General features: G+C 53.4%; 1 protein-coding gene across 6 annotated transcripts in view; it reads right to left on the bottom strand.

The window, feature by feature from the left end:
• Positions 1-19792, bottom strand: part of MATK (megakaryocyte-associated tyrosine kinase) — a 31821-nt gene extending 12029 nt beyond the window's left edge. For 3 of the 6 annotated variants that reach the window (XM_084614345.1, XM_084614346.1, XM_084614342.1), the window contains exons 1-3: positions 18084-18543; positions 1365-1443; positions 332-445 (exon numbers count right to left, since the gene is read on the bottom strand). In XM_084614345.1, coding sequence (XP_084470471.1) covers positions 332-445; positions 1365-1373 — 123 coding nt within the window. In that variant the 5' untranslated portion in view covers positions 1374-1443; positions 18084-18543. Of the gene's footprint in view, positions 1-331; positions 446-1364; positions 1444-4162; positions 4241-18083; positions 18544-19774 lie in introns of those variants that run through there. The other 3 variants (XM_084614344.1, XM_084614343.1, XM_084614347.1) reach the window with 3 other exon arrangements.
• Between the last annotated feature and the right edge of the window lie 6774 nt (positions 19793-26566).

Genomic DNA, 26566 nt, shown 5'->3' on the forward strand with positions numbered 1-26566 from the left:
GCCCACGCTCCATGGCGTATGTTACAGCAGCTCCTCGGGGCCCAGGCGGCTGGGGGCCTGCTTGTGCCAGGCTCTGCACACACGGCTAAGGAAAGGGGGTCCCTGCCCCGCAGAGCCCCCTAGAGGGAGGCTGGGGGCTTTGCCCCATTACCAGGAGAATGTGGGCAAGCAGCCGCTGCCCCTTCTGCGGGTCCCCTTCCCAGCGGTTTGCCCTCGGGAGCAGCCCCTCCCCAAGTGCTCGTGCCCTGCGGCCTGGCCCTCTGGGCTGGTGTCGCGGCTCTGGCACCCCGTGCACAGCGTTCCTCGCATGCCTCCATGCCGCCCGGCTCACCTCACAGACCTCGACGACGGTGAGGATGTCGCCCTTGCGGAAGGCGAGCTCGCGGGCTTTGGGCTTGGTGTGGTCGTGCTTGGCGATGCACTGCGTCCCCGGCAACCAGCGTTTCTGTGGCAACAGCGGGTAGCATGAGGGCAGCCGGCAACAAGCCAGGGCTCCCCTTTCCTCCCCCAGCAGCTAGACACGAAACTGTCACCCCTCCAGGTCTGTGTAAAGGACACGCGCTAAGGACTGGCTGAACCCCTGCAGGACTGCAAGGGTGAGACGGTCACCGCCATGCTGTGAATTTGGGGTACTCCCCACCTGAGCTGCAAGGGGTATGGGATGCTCCACAGCTGATCAATGGCCAAGCTGGTATGACACAATGCCAGGCATTGCCAGGCAAACAGGTGCCAACTAGGCAATGGCAGAGGGGCGTGCGGGTGCTGTAGGTTAGCTAGGAAGACAAGCAGTGTCATGCCAGATGGAATCATCTCCCCCAGTGCCAGCTGCTGCAGGAGAAGGGGTGCGTAGCCCCATTAAGGGACAAGGAGCCAATTGTCTGCCCATGGTGGAAGGTTCTTCCTTGCTGGCGCCAGGCAGGTAGCGGCTGGTTTATGCCTGGGAGCTCGAGGGAATAAATCAGATCCTGGCACTGGGAATTTCATAAAGGAGGGGTGGAGGGGTTTAGCTACCCATGCATTTGGAGATGGTCCCAGGATACAGCCCAGCCCAAGGGCAGTGAGTGGGTGAAGGAGAGGAGGGGAGACCTGCGAGTACCTGGGGGGAGGAAGTTAGCGGGATTTCACTTTAGGGTGTCACATTCAGTGACCCCTTCTTGACCATTGGGGCCTGCACAATCTGCACCCCTCTGAGGCTGTGTTCCCCAGGCTGCGGTACCCTCACGCTGCCCATTTGCATGGGCTCATGTGCCCTACAGGCACCTGGGTCTGAAAATCAGCCCTCCAGGAAAGTGAAAGTCAGCCACGCTCCAGGTTTTTGTGCTGCCAGGAGCCTTGCGAGGGCTGGAACAGCCTGCACCACTTACTGTTGACATGCTGCCTGGCTCATCAGCACATCCACAGCTGCACTGGGGAGTCCTGTCTCTGAGGAAATGCAGCAATCACCTGGGAGAAGGAAACAGCCATTGGTCTCTGGGCTGCAGAGAAGGAAGGACCGCAGGGCCAACACTGCCTCCACTCTGTTGGGGTTTTCTTGTTTAAAGAGAAACTGTCAAGCAAACATTAGAACAGCTGCTGCACTCCACCCCAGAAGCAGCTGCCTTTAACCTGGGGTAGAGTGATTCCCACTATATGTTGCGCAGTTGTGAAGAGCTTTGGGATCTTTCGAGGTGTCGACGTGAGCGATTACATATCACTCATCATTAGAAAGGCGTTTTCCCCTCTCAGCACCACAACTGCTTGTGAATGTGAGTCTGAATGGGTGTGTTCTCACCTGGCGGGTCTGAGCTGAAGGTGTTTGTGGTGACCACCGTGAGCCAGCGTCTGACCCAGCGCCAGGGGATCTAGGCAAGGTTGTAGCAAGAAGCTGATAGTGTCACAAATGGTCACATGGTCTAACATGAGCCTGGTGAGGTGGTCCAGCCTCCCCAAGATGGCAGCCCGGCTTTGCACATAGAAACAATAGAAGGGTGGGATTCTCAGGTGCTCGGCTCTGGCCCATCTCTGCTCCCACTGAAGGCACTGGGTGGGCGGGTACTCCCTGAGGCCAGCTGGGAGCACTTGGGAGAAGCCCCCCCACCCCCCAAGCTGTCTTGCCCAAGGCCATCCAGCAAGTCAGTGGCAGAACCAGGACTAGGACCCAGAAGTCCTGACGCCCTGGTCCCTCTGCTGTCCCCACTAGATCACATGCTTTCCTACAGCCTGGACTAGAAGTGACGAGCCAGGACTCCCCTGCCCTGCTCTAACCACTAGGTCCTAGAGTTTAAGGGCAGAAGGGATCCCCAGACCATCCAGCCTGACTTCCTGGAGATCACAAGCCCCCACTCCCACCCAGCCCCCGCATACTGACCCAACAACCGACATGAGACCACGGTATTACGGCTCACAGGAGACTAAACCTCGCCGTGCCACAGGCAGAGAACAGGACGGGCCAAGGGGCCCCAGAGCCCGAGGCCCCGCAATGGCAGGGAAATGAGTAAGTGAGAGATACCCAGAGAACCCTGGCAAGTGACCCGCACCCCCACACTGCAGAGGCGGGCGAACCCCGCCCCCTGGGTCACCGCCAGCCTGACCTGGGGCAAAATTCCTCCCTGACCCACAGTGGGCGATGCGTCAGTCCCTGGGCATGGGAGCAAGGGCCAGCCAGCCAAGCACCTAGCTAGAGAGAACACCCAGTGTCACCTCAGAGCCCTGGCCCTCCCTGTCCAGTGACCCAACCCAGCCCTGGCCCTCCCCATCCAGTGCCATCTCAGAGCCCTGGTCCTCCCCATCCAGTGCCCCAGCCCAGCCCTGGCCCTCCCCATCCAGTGCCATCTCAGAGCCCTGGTCCTCCCCATCCAGTGACCCAGCCCAGCCCTGGCCCTTCCCATCCAGTGCCATCTCAGAGCCCTGGTCCTCCCCATCCAGTGACCCAGCCCAGCCCTGGCCCTCCCCATCCAGTGCCACCTCAGAGCCCTGGCCCCCGTCCAGTGACCCAGCCCAGCCCTGGCCCTCCCCATCCAGTGCCATCTCAGAGCCCTGGACCTCCTGTGCAGTGCCACTTCAGAGCCCTGGTCCACCCCATCCAGTGATCCAGCCCAGCCCTGGCCCTCCCCATCCAGTGCCACCTCAGAGCCCTGGACCTCCCCGTCCAGTGACCCAGCCCAGCCCTGGCCCTCCCTGAGGCTTCAGAGGAAGGAGATAAAAAATCCCACAGACAGCTCAGCATGCACTGTATGCGGGTGTATGCGGGGGTGGGGATCACTGTAGGTGGCCGGCTGAAACCCTGTCGCATGGACTTTTAGGAACTTAAGAAGAAAAACAAAAATGGCCCCACAGCTGTTGGCCCTGGCCCCAGCTGGGCTCACACACTCTTCTTCCCTTTTCTCCTTTCTGGGCAGGTCAGTTCTGTGCATGGGAGGAGGGTGTGGAGCCCCCTGCACATCTCTTACGCTTCCCCTTCCCAGGTCAGACCAAGCCAAGGAACTTTTTCCTGGAAACAGAATGAGCAATATTTTTTCCTTTCAAGAAACCCTTTCCTTCTGTAACTGGCCGCAGGCACCCAGGGCTTTGCTGAGAGCTGTCAGCAGTGCGGCCACAGAGGGACCTACGAGTCTGTCTACACAGCAATTAGGCACCCGCGACTGGCTCATGCCAGCCAACTCAGGCTTGCGGGGTTTGGGCTGAGGGGCCATTTCACTGCTCTGGGCTCAGCCTGGAGCCCGGGCTCTAGGACCCTGAGAGATGGGAAGCCCCAGAGCGGAAAATGTGGTTTCACAGCAACTTTTTTAAGGTCAGGCTTGACAAAGCCCTGGCTGGGATGGTTTAGTTGGGGGTCGGTCCTGCTCTGGGCAGGGGCTGGACTAGAACCTCCTGAGGTCCCTTCCAGCCCTGGTAGTCTATGATTCTAACTTTCTGCTTCACACCCCTGAAGCTACAAATACACCTTCTCTACACACACTGGTCGCCTCGCTCCAGAGCCAGGCGCACAAGCCCTTAGGCTGCCTGGCAGTGGCAGATTTAGAGTTAGTGGGGCCCTGGGCTCGGCTTCATTTTTGGGGTCCTCCCTCAGGACCAAGCCAAGAAAAAGACATTCTCTCTTATCTCCCCATCCCTGTTTTTCATTCTTTTTTTCTTCCTCCTATATTATAAGTAATAGGAAGTAAATGAAAATGAAGTGAGGTACCTGGATTGGTTTTGTAGTCGAAATTTTTTTTCACAGACCACTTGAAAATCGCGAAGGGTCTTTGCAGATCACTTAATGAACTTTCCAAACATTGTTTATACCGACAGGTTTCAGAGTCGCAGCCGTGTGAGTCTGTATTCGCAGAAAGAAAAGGAGTACTTGTGGCATCTTAGAGACTAACCCATTTATTTGAGCATGAGCTTTCGTGAGCTACAGCTCACTTCATCGGATGCATACCGTGGAAACTGCAGAAGACATTACATACACACAGAGACCATGAAACAATACCTCCTCCCACCCCACTGTCCTGCTGGTAATAGCTTATCTAAAGTGATCATCAGGTTGGGCCATTTCCAGCACAAATCCAGGTTTTCTCACCCTCCACCCCCCCACACAAATTCACTCTCCTGCTGGTGATAGCCCATCCAAAGTGACAACTCTTTACACAATGTGCATGACAATCAACTTGGGCCATTTCCTGCACAAATCCAGGTTCTCTCACCCCCTCACCCCCCTCCCAAAAACCACACACACAAACTCACTATCCTGCTGGTAATAGCTCATCCGAAGTGACCACTCTCCCTACAATGTGCATGATAATCAAGGTGGGCCATTTCCAGCACAAATCCAGGTTTTCTCACCCCCCGCCCCCGTACACACACAAACTCACTCTCCTGCTGGTAATAGCTCATCCAAACTGACCACTCTCCAAGTTTAAATCCAAGTTAAACCAGAACATCTGGGGGGGGGGGGTAGGAAAAAACAAGGGGAAATAGGCTACCTTGCATAATGACTTAGCCACTCCCAGTCTCTATTTAAGCCTAAATTAATAGTATCCAATTTGCAAATGAATTCCAATTCAGCAGTTTCTCGCTGGAGTCTGGATTTGAAGTTTTAAGATAGCGACCTTCATGTCTGTGATTGCGTGACCAGAGAGATTGAAGTGTTCTCCAACTGGTTTATGAATGTTATAATTCTTGACATCTGATTTGGGTCCATTTATTCTTTTACGTAGAGACTGTCCAGTTTGACCAATGTAAATGGCAGAGGGGCATTGCTGGCACATGATGGCATATATCACATTGGTGGATGTGCAGGTGAACGAGCCTCTGATAGTGTGGCTGATGTTATTAGGCCCTGTGATGGTGTCCCCTGAATAGATGTGTGGGCACAATTGGCAACGGGCTTTGTTGCAAGGATAAGTTAAGGATAAGGTGGGATAAGGATAAGGTGAAAGCTGGAGGTCTTTTCCATGGGTCCAGAAAAGAAGCCCTTGAGGAATTCCACCATGATTTCAACAATTTCCATCCCACCACCAACCTCAGCCTGGTCCAGTCCGCACAAGAGATCCACTTCCTGGACACTACAGTGCTAATAAACAATGGTCACATAAACACCACCCTATACCGGAAACCTACTGACCGCTATTCCTACCTGCATGCCTCCAGCTTTCACCCTGACCACACCACACGATCCATCGTCTACAGCCAAGCTCTGCGATACAACCGCATTTGCTCCAACCCCTCAGACAGAGACAAACACCTACAAGATCTCTATCAAGCTTTCTTACAACTACAATACCCACCTGCGGAAGTAAAGAAACAGATTGATAGAGCCAGAAGAGCTCCCAGAAGTTACCTACTACAGGACAGGCCTAACAAAGAAAATAACAGAACGCCACTAGCCGTCACCTTCAGCACCCAACTAAAACCTCTCCAACGCATTATTAAGGATCTACAACCTATCCTAAAGGATGACCCAACACTCTCACAAATCTTGGGAGACAGGCCAGTCCTTGCCTACAGACAGCCCCGCAACCTGAAGCAAATACTCACCAACAACCACATACCACACAACAGAACCACTAACCCAGGAACTTATCCTTGCAACAAAGCCCGTTGCCAATTGTGCCCACACATCTATTCAGGGGACACCATCACAGGGCCTAATAACATCAGCCACACTTTCAGAGGCTCGTTCACCTGCACATCCACCAATGTGATATATGCCATCATGTGCCAGCAATGCCCCTCTGCCATTTACATTGGTCAAACTGGACAGTCTCTACGTAAAAGAATAAATGGACCCAAATCAGATGTCAAGAATTAGAACATTCATAAACCAGTCGGAGAACACTTCAATCTCTCTGCTCACACAATCACAGACATGAAGGTCGCTATCTTAAAACAAAAAAACTTCAAATCCAGACTCCAGCGAGAAACTGCTGAATTGGAATTCATTTGCAAATTGGATACTATTAATTTAGGCTTAAATAGAGACTGGGAGTGGCTAAGTCATTATGCAAGGTAGCCTATTTCCCCTTGTTTTTTCCTACCCCCCCCCCCAGATGTTCTGGTTTAACTTGGATTTAAACTTGGAGAGTGGTCAGTTTGGATGAGCTATTACCAGCAGGATAGTGAGTTTGTGTGTGTGGTTTTTGGGAGGGGGGTGAGGGGGTGAGAGAACCTGGATTTGTGCAGGAAATGGCCCAACTTGATTGTCATGCACATTGTGTAAAGAGTTGTCACTTTGGATGGGCTATTACCAGCAGGAGAGTGAATTTGTGTGTGGGGGGGTGGAGGGTGAGAAAACCTGGATTTGTGCTGGAAATGGCCCAACCTGATGATCACTTTAGATAAGCTATTACCAGCAGGACAGTGGGGTGGGAGGAGGTATTGTTTCATATTCTCTGTGTGTATATAAAGTCTGCTGCAGTTTCCATGGTATGCATCCGATGAAGTGAGCTGTAGCTCACGAAAGCTCATGCTCAAATAAATGGGTTAGTCTCTAAGGTGCCACAAGTCCTCTTTTTCTTATTGTTTATACCATTAGCCAACTATTGTAAAGTGCTTTGGATAAGAGCGCTTTATAGAAACAAACTTAAAAATAAATATTGGGGTGTTCGGTTTGGCCAGGAGTTAGGATGTGGAAGGAGGCTCAGGGTTGGGGTGTGGGGTCTGGGAGGGAGTCAGGGGGCAGGAGCAGGCTGGAGGTTGGGTTCGGGGTCTGGCCAGGAGTTAGAGTGTGGGAGGGGGCTCAGGGCTGGGACAGAGGGTTGGGGTGCAGAGCGCTTATCTGGGGCAACTTCTGTTTGGTGCTCAGGGCGGGGCTGGGGATGGGGGAGTGCAGGAGTCAGGGCAGGGGTGTGGGGCGGCTGGGTGAGTGCGGGGGTGCAGGAGTCAGGTAAGTCAGGGGGCTGAGGGTGCGTGAAGGGGCTGCAGGAGTCAGGGCTGGGGCTGTCGGGGGTGCAGGAGTGAGGGCAGGGGGTTAGGGGGGTGGGCCAGGTATGTGGGGTCACCCCAGCCCCCTGCCCTGAACAGGGGGGGTGTATAGGGGGCGGGGTGGGGAGAGAGCTCGGGGCTGGGACAGTGCCAGTCACGGCCGCTGGGTTACCTTACCGGGCTGGCTGATGCGTCCCTGCCCCGCCACTGCTCCTGATCGCGGCCAGAGGGAGCTGTGGCGACAGCCGCGTTTGAGAGCTGAGACCCCCTGGCCTGCGGCTCCCTTCCCCTGGCTTTTCTCCAGGGGCCGCCGGCAGCAGGGCACGCCAGAGACTGCACCCGCGCCGCCCGGCAGCCAGAGGAGCAGGGCAGCAGGCCGGGGGTGGACGGACGCCCCACCAGGGGAGCGCACCCCCAGCCGGCCCCCCCGGTGCCTGCAGCAGGAGCCCCAGGAGCCCCGCTTACCATCTAGGAGAGCGCACCGCAGGGCGCGTGTCTAGCACGGCTCTTAAATGGCTCCCTCCCTTCTCTCCCCCACAGCTTCTGCCCCCGCAGAGGTCCCCCCGCAGGGCGTGCTGGACGGTGCTGGGCTGCTCGACCCTGGAGCCCCATGCCAGGCACTGTGTGTTTCATTGTAAATCCTCCTTCGCTGCCTGGCTGCCAACAAGTGAAGTCTAAAGAGAGCCAGATCTGACCCCACAGAATGCTGCAAAGCTGGCAACCCAGCTCCCAAGGTGATGGCCGTGGGATCGGGGCCGTCGGTACAGAGTGCTTGCCAGGAATCTGTGTGATCAACACCAGCCAGATACAAACTTCCCCACTGGGAATGCACCTTAGAACCAGCAAGGGGATTATGGTAGACTCTGCCATCTGCTTTAGGGGGACAAGTAAGTATTGTTTCCATTTTGCAGATGGGAAAATTGAGGCACAGTGGGGCAGGGGAATGACTTGTCTAGTGTTAGAGGCGCTGTCACTGGCTAAGCTGGGACAGAACTGAGGAGAAGCTGTGCTTAGACTGCTGACCACTCCGCTGGGCCCCGTCTTCCCCTCACAGCAGGGCCCGATGCACTCACCTCACTCTCCACTGGCAAGACACTATTGCACTCAGAATACTTTGTGTCACTATGGCCCCTTCTGTAGGGAAAATCTGAAGGCACCTTCCGGAAGGAGGGCAGCACGCATAACCCCTGTCTGGCAGTGTCCTGTGGCCAGGCAGGAGCAGAGATGGGAATAGAACCCAGAACTCCTGACTCCCAGTTCTGAGATGTCATAAGAACGGCCATGATGGGCCAGACCAATGGGCCAGCTAACCCCGTACGCGGGCTCTCACAGCAGCCAGTGCCAGCTGCTTCTGGGGGAGTGAACGGAACAGGCAATTTCAAGTGATCCATCCCGTCATCCAGCCAGAGGCTATGGACACCCAGAACAAGGGGTTGCGTCCCTGACCAACGTGGCTAATAGCCATTGACGGACTTATCTCCAGGAGCTTTCTAATTCTTTTTTAAACCGAGTTACATCTTTGGCCTTCACAACATCCCCTGGCGACAAGTTCTACAGGTTGACTGTGCACTGAGTAACCCAGCACCTTCCCAGATGTGTCTTAAATCTGCTGCCCGTTCATTTCATTGGGGGGCCCCTGGTTCTTGTGGGATGGGCAGGGGTAAATAACTCTTCTTTCTGCCCCTCGCCATTCTGTCACACTCTCCAGTCAGCAGGAGAGAGGGCGCCGCAGTGCACTGGGCTGAGGCCACTGGCCTTTCACCACTGTAGGCCACAGTTAAATCCTGCCTTAGAGAGTACAGCAGTGCCATGAGTCCAGTGCTCTTGAGTCTCATATTTCCTCCACAGCAGCTTTCCCTCTTTTAAAGGCAAGACAGCTTTGTGGCTAAGGTACTAAGTAGGATTTAGTCAAATCTGGGGTCAAATCCTGGCTCTGCCACAAATGCCCTCTTTGACCTTGGGAAAGTCACTTACCCCCTGATTTCTCATCTATGCAATGGCGATAATTATCTATTTAGACTGTAACTTCAGGGGGGCTGGGGCTGTCTCTTAATAAGCAAATATGTGATGTCTAACAATGCCACATTGATCTTGGCTGGGGCATCTGAATGCTGCGGAAATATAAATAATACTTTGGGGTACTAATTTGGAGGCTGAGTCTCTATTGCAGTTTCCCTCGGTCCCTTTCCAAAGCTCTCCTAGTCATTTCAGTGGAGCTAAACACTATGGACCAATTTCTAGCTCGTCATCTGTTGGCAGCACACAGACGCACCATCGGGGGCACTTGGCAGTGCCAGCAGGGAAGGCTGGAGCATCACCTGGTCTGCTGCTGTGCAAAGTTACCGTAATGACCAAGAGAGCAGCAGAGAAAGGCAATAATTGCCCTGATTTAATCCCGGCAGGCCAGATGAGGCTGATTAAAGGAGATAGTCTGGGGCCAGTCAGAGCAGCCTAGAAACAGAGAAAAGCAGCTGGGGAGGTTGAGTGGGGGCAGAGTTTAAACACTGGAAGCTTCAGGCACCTGGACTTGAAAGCAGGGACACAGCTGGAGTTTGCTGGTCTTGTTCTTGTGCCTTGGAGGGTTCTGGTAGGTGGCCTCTCCCGGCTTTTCGGGGCAAACAACACCAGAGCCTCTCTCACAAGAGAGAGAAAAACTCCTGGGATTTTTGCTTGGATGCAAGCCAGATTCATGGCCGATCGGGCCAGTGGAGAGCAGGTCAGGCAGAGCTGTGACTGAAGCTGCTGTAACCAGCTGCCCTTGCTGGGCCCATGTCCCAGGCAGCTGGATGCACCATTTGTCTGAACACTCACACACCCATACTATGGTTTTGGTAGGTCATTTCTTTTTAAATGGGATCATCCAGGCTCAGCGTGAGGCACAAGATGAGCTAAGATCCTGCTGCCCAAAGAAGAGGAAATCGCTACTGGGCAAGAGGCGTCACCCTGCCACAGAACTACAATATGGAGAAAATGAGTCAGGACTTGACGCCAGCTGTTTCTCTGAACCCGGGCAGTGGGGGGAAGTCAGCGTGGGTGGTGCTGGCACCCTCCTTCTGCTTCGTCTGAGGTCAGCCTGACCCCACAGTTCCTCTCAGCCTGGAAAATCTAGATGTGACCATTGTGATCCCATGACCTCTTGTATAACACAGACCAGAGAATGGCCGCTGGTGCGTCCAGTATCCAGCCCATATCTTGTAGTTGAGCTGGACTGTATCTTTTAGAAAAACACATCCAGTTTTGATTTTAAGACTCCACCACATACCCTGGCAAGTTGTTCCAATGGTTAATCAGCCTCACTGTTAAAAGTTTGCACCTTATTTCTAACCTGAATTTGTCTAGCTTCATCTTCCAGCCACTGTATCTGCCTACAGAAATATCCTGTTTGTAAACCCAGAGTAACTCCCTTGACTTTCATGGAGTTATTCCTGATTTATTCTACCATAAGCGGGGCTGGATTAAGGTACTAGGTCAGCACCTATGGCTCCAGCTCCAGGAGTCATGTGATTAAATCACAATGTCAGCTTTAAACAAGTAAGTTTCTAGCCCTCAGAGCAGTGAAGAAAAGATTTAAAAGGTTTACACTCAGGCCATGATGTAGGGATGTCTGCTGAGAGCCTGAGACCATCACTCCAAGAGGGAGGAACTGCCTCTTGCATTTCAATGGGCTGTTAACTCCAGCACCCCCTGGCTCTGGAGAGCACTGCCAACCCCACCCTGGCAGTGGACCATCTGCAGCAGCAGGACAGGAGTGCAATACTCCCAGCCCCCCACCAAAGCAGAGAAATATCCACAATCATGACATTTTAAAAAATAATATATTGGAAGTTCTTGCCCTTCACCTTCTGGTTTCTGAGCCTTTTACTTGCACTCACTTCATGGTTTCAAGCTTTTCTCCACAGCCATAAGAGCTAGGAACTTACTTTTTTTGAAAAAAGAAAGCTGAGATTCCCATATATTCACATGACTCCAGCATCTGGGGCTTTAAGAATAACACCAACTATTGTGAGACTTGAGTTAGCCATGGGTGCCAGGAACACTGGGTTTGTGCCCTGCTTATCTCTGTCTGCCCTGTAAAGAAGGGCTGAAAGCTTTTCAAGTTAGAAATTCACAGCCATTTTTTTTCAAGAAGACCCGATGGATGACTAGAGAACTGACAGACTCCAAAGAAGCAAAATGGCCTGACGGACTGAGGGGGAAAGTGATTTTTGTTCACCCTTTTTGTTTCTGTTAGCGCTGATTGAACTCGAATGCCTGAGATTCAGTGCTTCCCACGACCATTCTAATGATGGACTGAGAATGTGCTCCATTTCCTCCTGGAGTTCTCCAAAGAGACCTCCAGCACAGACCTCCAGACAGTTCTGATATTGCTAAACTCTCTCTCTCTCTCTGTCTCTTTTGGATCTGCTATATAAAGAAGCAAAAAGGGCAGGGTGGGGAACACAATCCTAATGTCGTCTCCCTTTGCGGGTCACCTATGAAAAGCCCCTGGGCGTGTACAAACCCAAACCAGCACTGCACATCTGGAAGGGGAGGCAGCAGCTGCATCAGCAATTCTGTGCAGGACACAGCAATGAGGCCCTGCTTTCCCCCACTGGATTAATACACTGGCACCTTAAGGTGACAAACCCACCCTTTCTCGGTTCCAGGAGGCCAGGCTATGAGACTCCTGCAGCGACCCTCCCCGCATCTGAGCTGCATGGGGGTAGGGAATAAAAATAGCAGCATTTCATCAGCTGAGCAAGCTGGAGGTCTTTTTTAGTTTGTTTAAAGACATGTTCCTGCAGAAGAGGTGATAGCAGCCCATCCTCTTCCTCTTCTGGGGGGTGAGTCACAGTGGTTTCTGGGCATCACAAGGGGCAGAACAGAGTGGGTTTTCTTTGTAATCTCAAGTATTGGAATCTTTATTGCACCAGACCCTACTAGCACTTCCTTGCTGCCTGCTATAAAATGAGAAGCAACAGGAAGAGATAACTGCAGATGTTTCAAGGCTAAAAATAAGCACCAGGTGGCGATTTGTTCATTTCCGAGACAACATTTGACCAAGAAACAGTGTGGTTGTCTTTGGTGCTACCGTCCGTTCCTTAGTAATTTTAGTGCCTTTAAGTTCCTGTGAAAAGCGCCAGGTGGGTGGAGGTGGAGAGGGAATCCCTGTTCCTCCCCAGAACCAGGACAGCATGAACAACAGCAGGGCCAGCTTCTCCCTGCTCCACCAATCTACCCGAGCCTGGGAGAGGGACCAGCCGCAGTGGGAAAGCAGCGCCTTGTGTTCAACCACATGAACTAAAAAGAACAGGAGGACTTGTGGCACCTTAGAGACTAACCAATTTATTTGAGCATGAGCTTTCGTGAGCTACAGCGCTCAAATAAATTGGTTAGTCTCTAAGGTGCCACAAGTCCTCCTTTTCTTTTTGCGAATACAGACTAACACGGCTGTTACTCTGAAACCTCACATTAACTAACAAGACCTGAGACACATGGGTCACACTCGTGCCAGGACAAAAGTGCATCTTTAACCCATGTGAGCTCTTGGGTGCTAAAGTACGAGTGAAGACTAGGCAGCTGTAATTGAAACACGCTAGCTGGTCAAGGTAAATCTGAGACAGGAGCCCAGGTTTTATCTTGATCAGCTCACACAACCTGAAACCATCATCTGCCTTGTTCTTACTAGCATTTTAACAAGTGTTAAAATACACCATTTCCCCGAGTCCAGAGCAGGCCTGTAACTGTAACTGACCAGCAGCCGCAGAGCCAACTATGCAGGGCTTAATTTGTAAGGAAAGAGGTGCCAGGTGTCAAGCAATTTTTTTATATTCATAACTGTCGTGGCAAGCCCTGGCACAAATTAACCACTGCAGCTATGACAGTGCCAGTCGACACTGAGCCAAGTCCTGTTTTACACCCCATTAATGAACACCTGCTCCTGCATGAAGCAATCCCTAGACTGGATGAGCCCCAGAAACAGAAGGGCGGGGAGCAGAGACAGAAAGCTCTCCGTTGGCTCTTCTGCGGAGGCTGCTAATAGCAGTGCCATGGGCAGGGGAGGATTTGGGGATGTGGCCCCTTGGGATAGCTCCAAACTTGTGTCACCTCTGCCACTGAGCCAGCAGGTGGCTGCTAATAGCCTCTGGCTGGGGCAGCGAGAGGGAGAGGGGAAAAGCTCAGTAACCCACCATTCTCAGTGGATCAACCTTCCCTCCTTCCCTCCGGCAGCATCTGCCGTAAGGTCGGAGAACTGCAGCCTGGTGGGCTAATGGGAAGGAGAGGAAATGGAAGGTTGCTTGGTACGTAGCAGAGAGCTTCACTTGAGACAGGGTCTCTGAGATCTTCATGGACAACTGTGCTTGCCAAATGCCACGGCTTCATTGGAGCCCCCGTGGCTCTCTGGCCTATAAGCCTCCCGCTGCTCCAATAGGAGCGGAGCCTGCCAAGCTGGAAACACCCATCAGCACTGCTGCAAAGAGGAGCAGGCAGCTGAGGTAACAGTCAGTGGCTGTTCCCAAAGCATCCCCGGACCCAGTCAAAGGCAGGGCAGCAGAGACCAATCCATCCAGTGCAGGGAGGCAAAGAGTGAACAAAGCACAGCCATTTGCACCCACAGCAGAGCTTAGCACATATGCCAGAGGCGCCAGCTCTGTGCGTGCTCGGGGCCGAAGCGCCCAGAGAAAAAAACTAGTGGGTGCTCGGCACCCGCCAGCCACCCGCCGATCAGCTGTTTGGTGGGCAGGAGGTTCGGGGGGGGAGCGGGGGCAGGTAGAGCCCAGGCGAGGGCAGAGCCCTGGGGGAAGGGGCAGAGTGGGGGTGGAGCACCCACCTGGACACAAGAAAGTTGGAGTCTGTGACATATGCCACTTCAGGACTGCTCCCCAATCACTCACCCCACCTCTGCCTGGCTTCCTTGTGGGTTTTCCCATCCACACTATGCCCCCCCTCCCAAGCCATATGCTCCCTAGGAGGGAAGGATGGTTGTGTGATTAAAGCACAGAGTGGGACCCAGGAGATCTGGGTTCAATGCCTGGTTCTGCTACAGACACTCTGGGTGACTTGGGCATGTCACTTATGCCCAGATCCTCACAATTTCTTTCCTCTGAAGCATCTGGCACCAGCCATTAGCAGAAGACAGGATATTGGGCTAGATGGACCATTGATCTGACCCAATATGGCCGTTCTTATGTTCTTCTGATGTTCTTTCATTCACAGGCCTTCAGGAGCAAGCAAGTTCATGGGGCCGGACAAGTTGCATCCGAGAGTGCTGAAGGAATTGGCGGCTGTGATTGCAGAGCCATTGGCCATTATCTTTGAAAACTCGTGGCGAACCGGGGAAGTCCCGGATGACTGGAAAAAGGCTAATGTAGTGCCAATCTTTAAAAAAGGGAAGAAGGAGGATCCTGGGAACTACAGGCCAGTCAGCCTCACCTCAGTCCCTGGAAAAATCATGGAGCAGGTCCTCAAAGAATCAATCCTGAAGCACTTGCATGAGAGGAAAGTGATCAAGAACAGCCAGCATGGATTCACCAAGGGAAGGTCATGCCTGACTAATCTAATTGCCTTCTATGATGAGATTACTGGTTCTGTGGATGAAGGGAAAGCAGTGGATGTATTGTTTCTTGACTTTAGCAAAGCTTTTGACACGGTCTCCCACAGTATTCTTGTCAGCAAGTTAAGGAAGTATGGGCTGGATGAATGCACTACAAGGTGGGTAGAAAGCTGGCTAGATTGTCGGGCTCAACGGGTAGTGATCAATGGCTCCATATCTAGTTGGCAGCCGGTATCAAGTGGAGTGCCCCAAGGGTCGGTCCTGGGGCCGGTTTTGTTCAATATCTTCATAAATGATCTGGAGGATGGTGTGGATTGCACTCTCAGCAAATTTGCGGATGATACTAAACTGGGAGGAGTGGTAGATACGCTGGAGGGGAGGGATAGGATACAGAAAGACCTAGACAAATTGGAGGATTGGGCCAAAAGAAATCTGATGAGGTTCAATAAGGATAAGTGCAGGGTCCTGCACTTAGGACGGAAGAACCCAATGCACAGCTACAGACTAGGGACCGAATGGCTAGGCAGCAGTTCTGCGGAAAAGGACCTAGGGGTGACAGTGGACGAGAAGCTGGATATGAGTCAGCAGTGTGCCCTTGTTGCCAAGAAGGCCAATGGCATTTTGGGATGTATAAGTAGGGGCATAGCGAGCAGATCGAGGGACGTGATCGTTCCCCTCTATTCGACATTGGTGAGGCCTCATCTGGAGTACTGTGTCCAGTTTTGGGCCCCACACTTCAAGAAGGATGTGGATAAATTGGAGAGAGTCCAGCAAAGGGCAACAAAAATGATTAGGGGACTGGAACACATGAGTTATGAGGAGAGGCTGAGGGAGCTGGGATTGTTTAGCCTTTAGAAGAGAAGAATGAGGGGGGATTTGATAGCTGCTTTCAACTACCTGAAAGGGGGTTCCAAAGAGGATGGCTCTAGACTGTTCTCAATGGTAGCAGATGACAGAACGAGGAGTAATGGTCTCAAGTTGCAGTGGGGAAGGTTTAGATTGGATATTAGGAAAAACTTTTTCACTAAGAGGGTGGTGAAACACTGGAATGCGTTACCTAGGGAGGTGGTAGAATCTCCTTCCTTAGAGGTTTTTAAGGTCAGGCTTGACAAAGCCCTGGCTGGGATGATTGAACTGGGAATTGGTCCTGCTTAGAGCAGTGGGTTGGACTAGATGACCTTCTGGGGTCCCTTCCAACCCTGATATTCTATGATTCTGTGATTCTAAGTCAATTGTTTTTTCCATTCACCTGCCCCACTAAAACTAAACCAGAGTCAGGGTCAAGGAAGGGAGCCAGTTACCACAGTCACAAGCAGAGGTGAAAGTAAACCGGTACTGGGGACACGGCGTACCGGTAAGAAAGGGACCGCCGGTATGCAGCTGATCGTACCTGCAGGGCCACTGAGGGGGTGGGGGGCAAAAGGGGCAGCTGCCCAGGGGCCTGGCGATTTCAAAGGGCCTGGGGCTCCCAGCCGCTACCACTACCATGACAGCGGCCAGAACTCCAGGCCCTTTAAATAGCCGCCAGAGCACCAGGCGGCGCAGGCCGGGCAGCACTGAAGGGCTGGCTGCGGGAGCCCCTCCCCAGCCCCGCCCCTTCTGCCCAAGGCCCCGCCCCTTCCAGGAGCCCAGAGATGCCCCCCACACACACCTTGCCCAGGCTCCCGGCAGCCCTGCATACTAGTAAGTCCTTTAAGTTACTTTCACCCCGGTCCCAACTGATGAATGAAGACATGGCGGGAACAAAGCCTACTGAATGAGCCACACAAACCACCCATGAGGCTCATCGCATCTATCAAACCAGTCTGTCCCATGGGACCTGCCTATTGGATCCCATTATCCCTTCCCCCTCTTCTGTTCAGCTGCTTTCCTGGGGCAGGTACGCGGAGAGCTGAGTGCTGAATGTTTCTCTGCTGAACCAGAGGCAGCAGGCAGAGAAGCCAAACAGCAGCTCTTGCTACAGCATTTAGAAAGTGCTGAAGCGTTGCACATGGGGAGCTGACAAGGATGCTTTGTACTGGCTTCTAGATACCACAGGAGAGGAGCTTTGTCTTAGGGATCAGTCCTGCACTGGCAGGGGGTAGAGTAGCTGGCCTTACAGGTCTCCTCCATTCCCTACTTTGAACGCTCCATGACATAGGTAGAACAGATGCTGAGCAGCGGCTGTTTTCTCCATATCAGAGCTCCTTGTGGAGCACACGTTTGCCTACCCTGCTGGAGAAAGCTGGCTGCTGATCAGCCCTGGGAATCCAAAGTACTGAAGAACAAACTGGATGGCAAGTTTCCCCACCCAACCCAGCCAATGCATCTTGTGAGCTGGGCTTGATGCAGCCACTGCTAGGCTGAGAGAAGGGTTCACTGCCAAACTGTGGTAGTTTGATGATGCAAATGCCTGGTCTATCAAGCTCATTCACAGAAGTCAGTGCCCAGCTTATTGGGAGGGTTAAAGTTGGTCATTTTGCTTCCCTGCCTTTCCTGAGCAGTGGGAAAGGCCTGACAGTAAGTGTGGTTCTTTGAGATGTTTTGTTCACGTGGATCCCCCAGCTGGGACTCGTGCATCCCAGAAGTAGAATCCACATGGACAAATGTTTGAAGGAGAACCATCCAGATTACAACCCTGTCAGATGCTCCTCACAACCTTCAGTCACTCCCAGTCTGACCTAGGGGTAATGGGGAAATCCTTCACCAGCTCCTGAGCTGGTCCAGCCCACTTTAACCGGGTTTGATTGCTGTAGCCTGTGGAATTGAAAGTCTCTGACATACTCCATGAGATTGGGCCAAGCCTCATGGTCCCACCCTCCCTTCCCACTGTCACAAGTGCTTTGGAAACCTGCCTCGGATCCAGAAGTCAGGCTGGTTTGTACTGCCTCAAGCATCACCCCACGGAGCAGCTCCTTCTGCAGAGCTAAAGGAACCCGGGGGTCGCAGGCCCAGCGGCCGCAGAGCTGGCACCTGAGCAGCTCTGCATCAAATATCCAACCGGCCACATGCCCCGACCGCCTGCCCCTCACTTACACCTACCAGCCCGGGGACCTGCTATGTATCCCCCTGAGCGCAGCCCCTTGAATGCTGCAGGCCCGTTTGTCTTCGGCTGCCCCCCTGCAGGGGAGAAGGGAAACACCTCACCCAGCCGCAGCGGTTGCTTCAGCCAGAGCTTTGTACTCACCTCCCTGCAGCCCCCATGCGAAGCCCCACGTCGCCCCCAGCCACGCCCGGCTCGAGCCCCAGGACTCTGGAGACTGGGTCCCAGTTCAAACGGCGGAGCGGGGCGAAGCGTCCGGCGAGAGCTCGCCTCCGCTTTAGTTCCTCGTTTCGCTTCTGGGCTGGGCGGCGGAGGCCGAGCCCCCGAGGTCCTCGTGCCGGCTCGCCTGCGGCCAGTTCGAGCCCGAGGGGAGTCTCTCCCCGCGGCGCTTCACCCTGGGCTGCCTTGAGCCCTTGCAGCGCAAGTCCAGTCCCGCGGGCGGCGGGCGGGTCCGGGACCACGCAGCCCTTCGGGCGCCCGGGGCGAGCTTGCGATCGGCTGGTGGAAGGAGAGTGAGTCACAAACTGCCCGGCCTTTGTGCTCCGCGGGTGACAGGGCGAGAATTAGTGCGTGGCAGGGCAGATTTCCAACGGTTCGGAAGGAAGCGTGGCCAGACCACGGGATTCTTGGGTTCCAGCCCCAGGCCCAGCGCTGGGTGACCCCTTCCAGCCCCGACCCCGGCCCCAGCCCCGGCCCCGGCCCCGGCCCCAGCCCCAGCCCCAGCCCCAGGCCCAGCGCTGGGTGACCCCTTCCAGCCCCGGCCCCGGCCCCGGCTCCAGGCCCAGCCCCGGCCCCAGCCCCGGCCCCGGCCCCGGCCCTGGGTGACCCCTTCCAGCCCCAGCCCCGGCCCCAGCCGCGGCCCCAGGCCCAGGCCCAGCCCCGGCCCCAGCCCCAGCCCCAGCCCCAGCCCCGGCCCCGGCCCTGGGTGACCCCTTCCAGCCCCGGCCCCGGCCCCAGGCCCAGGCCCAGCCCCAGGCCCAGCCCCGGCCCCAGCCCCAGCCCCGGCCCCGGCCCTGGGTGACCCCTTCCAGCCCCGGCCCCGGCCCCAGGCCCAGGCCCAGCCCCAGGCCCAGCCCCGGCCCCAGCCCCAGCCCCGGCCCCAGCCCCGGCTGACCCCTTCCAGCCCCAGCGCTAGGTGACCCCTTCCAGCCCCAGCCCCAGCCCCGGCCCCAGCCCCAGCCCCAGCCCCAGCGCTGGGTGACCCCTTCCAGCCCCAGCCCCAGCCCCAGCCCCAGGCCCAGCCCCGGCCCCGGCCCCAGCCCCAGGCCCAGGCCCAGCCCCAGCCCCAGCCCCAGCCCCAGGCCCGGCCCCAGGCCCAGCCCCAGCCCCAGGCCCAGCCCCAGCCCCAGCCCCAGGCCCGGCCCCAGGCCCAGGCCCAGCCCCAGCCCCAGCCCCAGCCCCAGGCCCAGCCCCAGCCCCAGCCCCAGGCCCGGCCCCAGGCCCAGCCCCGGCCCCGGCCCCAGCCCCGGCTGACCCCTTCCAGCCCCAGCGCTGGGTGACCCCTTCCAGCCCCAGCGCTGGGTGACCCCTTCCAGCCCCGGCCCCAGGCCCAGCCCCAGGCCCAGCCCCAGCCCCAGCCCCGGCCCCGGCCCCAGCCCCGGCCCCGGCCCCGGCCCCAGCCCCAGGCCCAGCCCCGGCCCCAGGCCCAGGCCCAGGCCCAGGCCCAGCGCTGGGTGACCCCTTCCAGCCCCAGCCCCAGCCCCAGGCCCAGCCCCAGCCCCGGCCCCAGCCCCAGCCCGGCCCCAGGCCCAGCCCCAGGCCCGGCCCTGGGTGACCCCTTCCATTCTTTGTGTCTCAATGTCACCATCTGTAAATGGGGTGAAATAGTGACCTACCTCTTAGGCACAGCACCAGGCACAATTAAAGACTGCGAAGTGCAGACAGACCCTTAGATGAAGCCAGCTGTGGAAGGGCAATGCATTATCCATAACCCTACAGCACTTGCATCCCCCTCTGGGCCAGGTCCCGAACTCTCCTCCCCTTTCCGTTGTCACTGGACCGTTGATGCTCCCGTTCCGTGCCTGGAGCAGACCCTGTGGATTGGCAGAACTCCACGGAAGTCGGCAGCGCTGCACCAACCCTCACCAGCTGCGCCGCTAGCCCCTGCTGCTTCCCTGTCATAGAGCAGCGAGCCGCGAGATGGCAAAATCCCGCAGAAAGACAGACCCTTGCATGGGCTGCAATGAAATGAACATTCCCCACTCTGGCTCGGGACGTGCTCCTGTGAAAAGAACTGGAAATAGATTTTAAAGTAACTTACGGACCAAATGCAACGTAAAGAGGCGCTTGCGTTTGGTTTGACATACGACATTCATGCTACCACTGCGTGAGAAAGCGTAGGGCAGGTTTTTAGCAGCCTTTTCATTACAAGACAGTTGCAGTGAAGAAAAGGGGTAAGGAAGCAGTTTCCCAGATCTCAGAAGAAGCAAAACACTCCAGTTAATAGGCCAACGCCACATACATCCAAACCCTCGGATTTAGTTAGGGCTTGGACACCACCATGCCAATGCTCTTCAGACCCCTGCCACCCCACTCTCGTTCATCACGGGATTCATTACTCGGGAGCTTTAATGACTTTAGCACTTATCTGTGGTTGCAACAGCATCAGGAAATTGCAATTGAGCTCAGGGCTCCACTGCACCGGGCATTGTGTTAAGGCAGCAAGAGATAGTCCTTGCTCTGAGTAGACAAAAGGTGGGGGAGAAAGGCAGAGCTATTATCCTCCTTTCACGGGTGGGAAACTGAGGCAGAGAAAGACTAAGCAACTTGCCCAATGCTGCCCAGAAAGTCAGTCGAGGTGCTGGGAATGGAACCCAGAGCTCCTGTCCAGCATCTGAACCAGGAGCTTTGCCTGGTATGCCCTCATCAGTAGGTGAACAGCTGCTTCAAAGTCTGTGCAGGAGGGGATTTATGAGAAAGGTGACCAAGGTCATGGAGAAGAGAACCAGAGCATTCCCCAGTGCGTATTTTGTGGGAGTGAATTTTTAAAAATTCTCCAAGCCTCACAGAATGGAGAAAGCTTGAAAATGTTGACATGCCCAAGCCAGTCTGTACATGCAGTTATGGCCCAAAGGAGCCAATGAAAAGGACGTATCAGAGAAAGAGTTGTGCAGCCCTACTCTGTGACCTTACCTATCTCCCACTACAGCCAGTGAAAAGCCTCCCATTGGCTTCAATGAGATTTTGGCTCCTGAGTGACTAAATTACATTTGTAAATGAAATTTAATCTCCTAAATCAGTGAGGGTGAGCACTGCAATGTCTAACTATCTTTAAAAAGCTGGCCCTAAGGATTTATTTGCACACAAAAATTAATCTGGAATAAGGTAGGCTGTGAATTTAAAGTGGATTAGCTATGCCTGATTAACTCCATATGTGGTCACACTTATTCTGGAATAAGTGTGCCTTATTCTGAATTATTTTAATCCACTTTCAAAGGTGATAAGCAATTTAAACAGACACTAAAGATAGATACTTACAGAGTCAACATGAGGCCACAAGGAGTGGATGTCTGTATTAATCACTCTGCAATGCACTGATGAAGGTGTGGTTCAATGGGAGAAGTGGGAACAGTTATGTCTACACTACAAAGTTAAATTGACCTTCATCCACTGCTGCAATTAAACCTTGTGTCAGCAGAGCATGTCCACAGTAGGTGTTCTTGCATCAACAGAGAGACCAGTGAACTGTGGGTAGCAATCCCAATGTGCAACTCATGGCCATCTGCCACTGGGTGTTCTGGGAAGGATTTGCAATGCCTCCTATGGGCAGGCTGAGCATCCCATGATGCAGTTTTCTCTGTCCCATCATTCCATGGGCTTCCTAGTACATTTCGTGCTGCTTTTCAACGGACCCTGTAAACTGTGCACCTGCCATCTCTATCAGAAAGCATGGATCTGCCTGCTCTCCAGTCCTCTGATTAGCGCTCTGAACACAATATGCAGTATTTCATGAGTTGGGAATCTGACGATGACCCAGTGGTGTCTGCCCTGCTGTGTGCCATGGACAGAAACAATTCAAGGTTGATTTTTGCATTCACAGAGCAACTGCACCAGGACTGTTGGTTCTGGGTGCGAGAAACTAGCATTGAGTGATGACAGGTTTCAGAGGAGCAGCCGTGTTAGTCTGTATTCGCAAAAAGAAAAGGAGTACTTGTGGCACCTTAGAGACTAACCAATTTATTTGAGCATAAGCTTTCGTGAACTACAGCTCACTTCATCGGATGCATAAAGTGGAAAATACAGTGGGGAGATTTTATAAATACACACAGACCATGAAAAAATATACATTGTAAGGAGAGTGATCACTTAAGATGAGCTATTACCAGCAGGAGAGTGGGGTGGGGGGAGAGAAAACCTTTTGAAGTGATAATCAAGGTGGGCCATTTCCAGCACATTTCCAGGAGTTAACAAGAACGTCTGGGGGGGGGGGGGGAGGAATAAACAAGGGGAAATAGTTTCACTTAGTATAATGACTCAACCACTCCCAGTCTCTATTCAAGCCTAAGTTAATTGTATCCAATTTGCAAATTAATTCCAATTCAGCAGTCTCTCGTTGGTGTCTGTTTTCAAAGTTTTTTTGTTGAAGGATACTCACTTTGAGATCAGAAATCGAGTGACCAGAGAGATTGAAGTGTTCTCCGACTGGTTTATGAATGTTATAATTCTTGACGTCTGATTTGTGTCCATTTATTCTTTTACGTAGAGACTGTCCAGTTTGCCCAATGTAAATGGCAGAGGACATTGCTGGCACCTGGTGGCATGTATCACATTGGTAGATGTGCAGGTGAATGAGCCTCTGATAGTGTGGCTGATGTTATTAGGACCTGTGATGGTGTCCCCTGAATAGATATATGGGCACAGTTGGCAACGGGCTTTGTTGCAAGGATAAGTTCCTGGGTTAGTGGTTCTGCTGTGTGGTGTGTGGTTGCTGGTGAGTATTTGCTTCAGGTTGGGGGGCTGTCTGTAGGCAAGGACTGGCCTGTCTCCCAAGATTTGTAAGAGTGTTGGGTCATCCTTCAGGATAGGTTGTAGATCCTTGATGATGCGTTGGAGAGGTTTTAGTTGGGGGCTGAAGGTGACGGTTAGTGGCATTCTGTTATTTTCTTTGTTGGGTCTGTCCTGTAGTAGGTGACTTCTGGGAACTCTTCTGGCTCTATCAATCTGTTTCTTCACTTCAGCAGGTGGGTATTGTAGTTGTAAGAAAGCTTGACAGAGATCTTGTAGGTGTTTGTCTCTGTCTGAGGGGTTGGAGCAAATGCGGTTGTATCGCAGAGCTTGGCCGTAGACGATGGACCGTGTGGCGTGGTCAGGGTGAAAGCTGGAGGCATGCAGGTAGGAATAGCGGTCAGTAGGTTTCCGGTATTGAGTGGTGGGATCACATCGTGATGCAGGTCTGGGATGACGAGCAGTGACTGCAGAACTTTCGGATCTGCAAAGCCACCTTCCTGGAACTGTGTGTGGCGCTTGCCCCGCCCTCTGGTGCAAGGACGCTAAAATAAGAGCTGCCCTAGTTGTGGAGAAGCGAGTGGTGATCACTGGGTAGAAGTGGACAATGCCAGCCTGCTACCGATCAGTTGTGAATCAGTTTGGAGTGGGGATGTCCACCATGAGGGTTGCAGTTATGCAAGTGTGCAGGGGCATTAATCGCCTTCTGCTAGGAAGGCCTGTGACGGCAGGCAATGTGCTTGAAATAGTGGATGGTTTTGTGGCAGTGGGATTCCCTAACTGCAGCAGGGCGATAGATGGCACACATATCCCCATTTTGGCCCCAGACCATCTTGTGAAGGAGTACATCAGCAGAAAGGGCTACTTTTCCATGGTATTGCACACACTGGTAGATCACTGGGGTCATTTCATGGACATCAACACAGGCTGGTCAGAGAAGGTGCAGGACACTCTCATCTTGAGGAACACTGGCCTGTACAGAAAGCTGCAAACAGGGACTTTTTTTCCTGACCAGAAAATTTCCATGGGGATGTAGAAATGCAGTAGTGACCTTGGAAGACCCAGCCTATCCCTTGCTCCCTTGGCTCATGAAGTCATACACTGGCAACCTTGAATGCAGTAAGGAGCACGTCAACAACAGGCTCAACAGGTGCAGAATGACTGTTGAAGCTGCCTTTGGCTTCTTAAAGGGGACATTTGTGCTGCCTCTTTGGCAGATTAGACCTCAGTGAGGAAAATATTCCCATGGTCATAGCAGCCTGCTGTGCTCTGCATAACATTTGTGATGCTAAATGGGAGAAGTTTCCCAGGGGTGGAGCATTGAGGTGGATTGACTGGCTGCTGCTTTTGAACAGCTAGATACTAGGGCTGTTGGAGGAGCTCAACAGGAGCTATTCAGATCAGGGAGGCTTTAAAGGAGAATTTTGACAATGAGCCACAGTAATGTGTGTTTCTGTAATGTATTGAACCAGGCACTGTTTTCTTGCACCGTAGTATGGGGGAGGGGGGTGGGTCGGGTTCAGTGGGGTATCACTGCAAACATGTAGGGCTACTGTTCTGAATACTGGCACCGTTTTCACAGGTGGGGGGTAATAACAGCTGATATCTCACTCCTGAGGGTAACTGAGGATGCAAGGGTGTGGCTCCTGCAGGCGTATGGCTGCAGACTGGGTCCCCTATATGCTGCTATGGTGCCTGCAGAAGTAATTGCCAATTTGTGCAGGAAAGTTTCTTACCACGGTGGAAGAAACAGGGCAGCCCTCCCAAGAAACCTTGGGCAGAGGATTGCTGATTACCTCCAGGGAAGTTTCCTAGAGATCTCTATGGAGGATTCCCGGGATATCCCAGTGTGCATAAACAAACTTTTTCCACAGGGACTCCTCTGCGTCTAGATGCAGAGAGGAATGAGAAACATATAAACTGTACCGGTTTTTTCAATCCCTCTTCTACCCCAATTAAAAAGCAGAACATTGCCACGTCTCCCTGCAATATTGAAGCACGAGAAGTAATTTCTGGAGTTTCTCTCTCCTACATCAGGCATGTCAGAACTGGAGTGCTGGGACTGGCTAGACCCCTCTGGAGTTAAAAAAAAAAAAAAAAAAAGGCCCGACTTGCCACACTGCTGGATGTCCCTGTCCCCTATCTTCCTCTGACTCCACTCCTCATGCACTACGCTGTCCTTGAGGTTCACAGCACCGGCCACTGTCTCAAGCCCTCCAAAGTATCCACAGGGCTCTTGGCAGTGGAGGTGGGGCTGCCCCCACGGATGACACGCATCTCCTTGTAGAAACTGCATACGTTTGGTGCTGCATCAGAGCAACTATTGGCCTCCCTTGCCTTCTGGGATGCCTGCCTCAGCTCCTTGATTTTTTGCCCAGCACTACTGCGTGTCCCTATTTTATCCCTTCTCCTCCATGCCACTATCAAATTTCCCCATAGGCATCCAAGTTCCTGCGGCTAGAGCGGAGTGGTGACTGCACAGCCTCCTCTCCCCACAGACCAGCAGATCCACCCTGTCCTGTGTACTCCAGGCAGGGGAGTGTTTGCTGCGGGAAGCCAGCATGGTCAGTTTGACAGGTTCTATGTGAGCTCTCCATGCCGAGCAAACTGGAAGATCAATTTCAAAAACTTCCAGGGCTTTAAAAGGGAAGGGGCACATGCCTGTGTACGTGGCTGCAGGGCAGCAGAGTTCAAACCGGTGACCAGAGCAGTCATGCTGGGCATTGTGGGACACCTCCTGGAGACCACTTAGGACAACATAAGCAATGCCATGTTTACATCAACACTGCATTACTCTATGTCACCCTAACAGCTATGCCTCTCATTGAGGTGGTTTTCATATGTCGGTGTGGCAGGAGAGTTAAACTGGCGGGAGGAACATTGCAGCGTGTACACCTCTACTGGTAGGTCGACGTAAGCTGCCTTATGTCTACTTAACTCGTAGCGTAGACAAGCCCTTAGAGCAGAAGAGGAGATTCTGGCAGCAGCAGAGCATTCATGAATAAGGAATTCTCAGTGGGACCACAGAAGGAGAGCTACAATGGGAAGCAAAGACTCAGAGCCCTGCAAGGAACTGTGGAAGGAAAATGTGATGACGGGTGGAGTGCGGCAAGACATGCCCAAAGGATGTCTCAACCTGATTATATTGTTAAATACCCATAAGGTTTCTGTACCAAGGAGATGCTCTCGTTCCAAAACGGTGACTTGGCTCTCAGCCATTTGACTTTTGATCAACATCAGCCAAGTCCACACAGTCCCTCTGCCCACGCACCTGACTTAAACTGTACTCAAAACGTCAGAACTCCTGAAACCAGATAGGAATCCAAGCCCACAACTTGACAACAGTCACAAAGACTTTAAACATGGGGCACTTCCTCAGGAGACTCTGCAAGTTTGTGTGTTCTCAAGTAGCAACGGGGCCAGGTCAGTTAGGCAGGTGACTACGATCCCCCCTATCCCCTCTAGAGGAGCAGATTCCTTGTTTCACAAGCTGTAATCATTTCTCTTTTGGAACTAACTAGACCCAAACGTTGGACAAAAATCAAATTGAGGGACACAATGAAAAAACCCCAGGAAACTTAAAATAAGGTATCTAAACTTGAGGGGGGGGGGGTTTGTTTTGTTTTTTAAACTAAAAATTTCCTACCAATGTTGCCACCAATTCGGCTTCAGTGACGTTTGTA

This window comes from Lepidochelys olivacea, assembly GCF_965140295.1.
Source record: "Lepidochelys olivacea isolate rLepOli2 genome assembly, chromosome: 25".
NCBI classification, from domain to species: domain Eukaryota; kingdom Metazoa; phylum Chordata; order Testudines; family Cheloniidae; genus Lepidochelys; species Lepidochelys olivacea.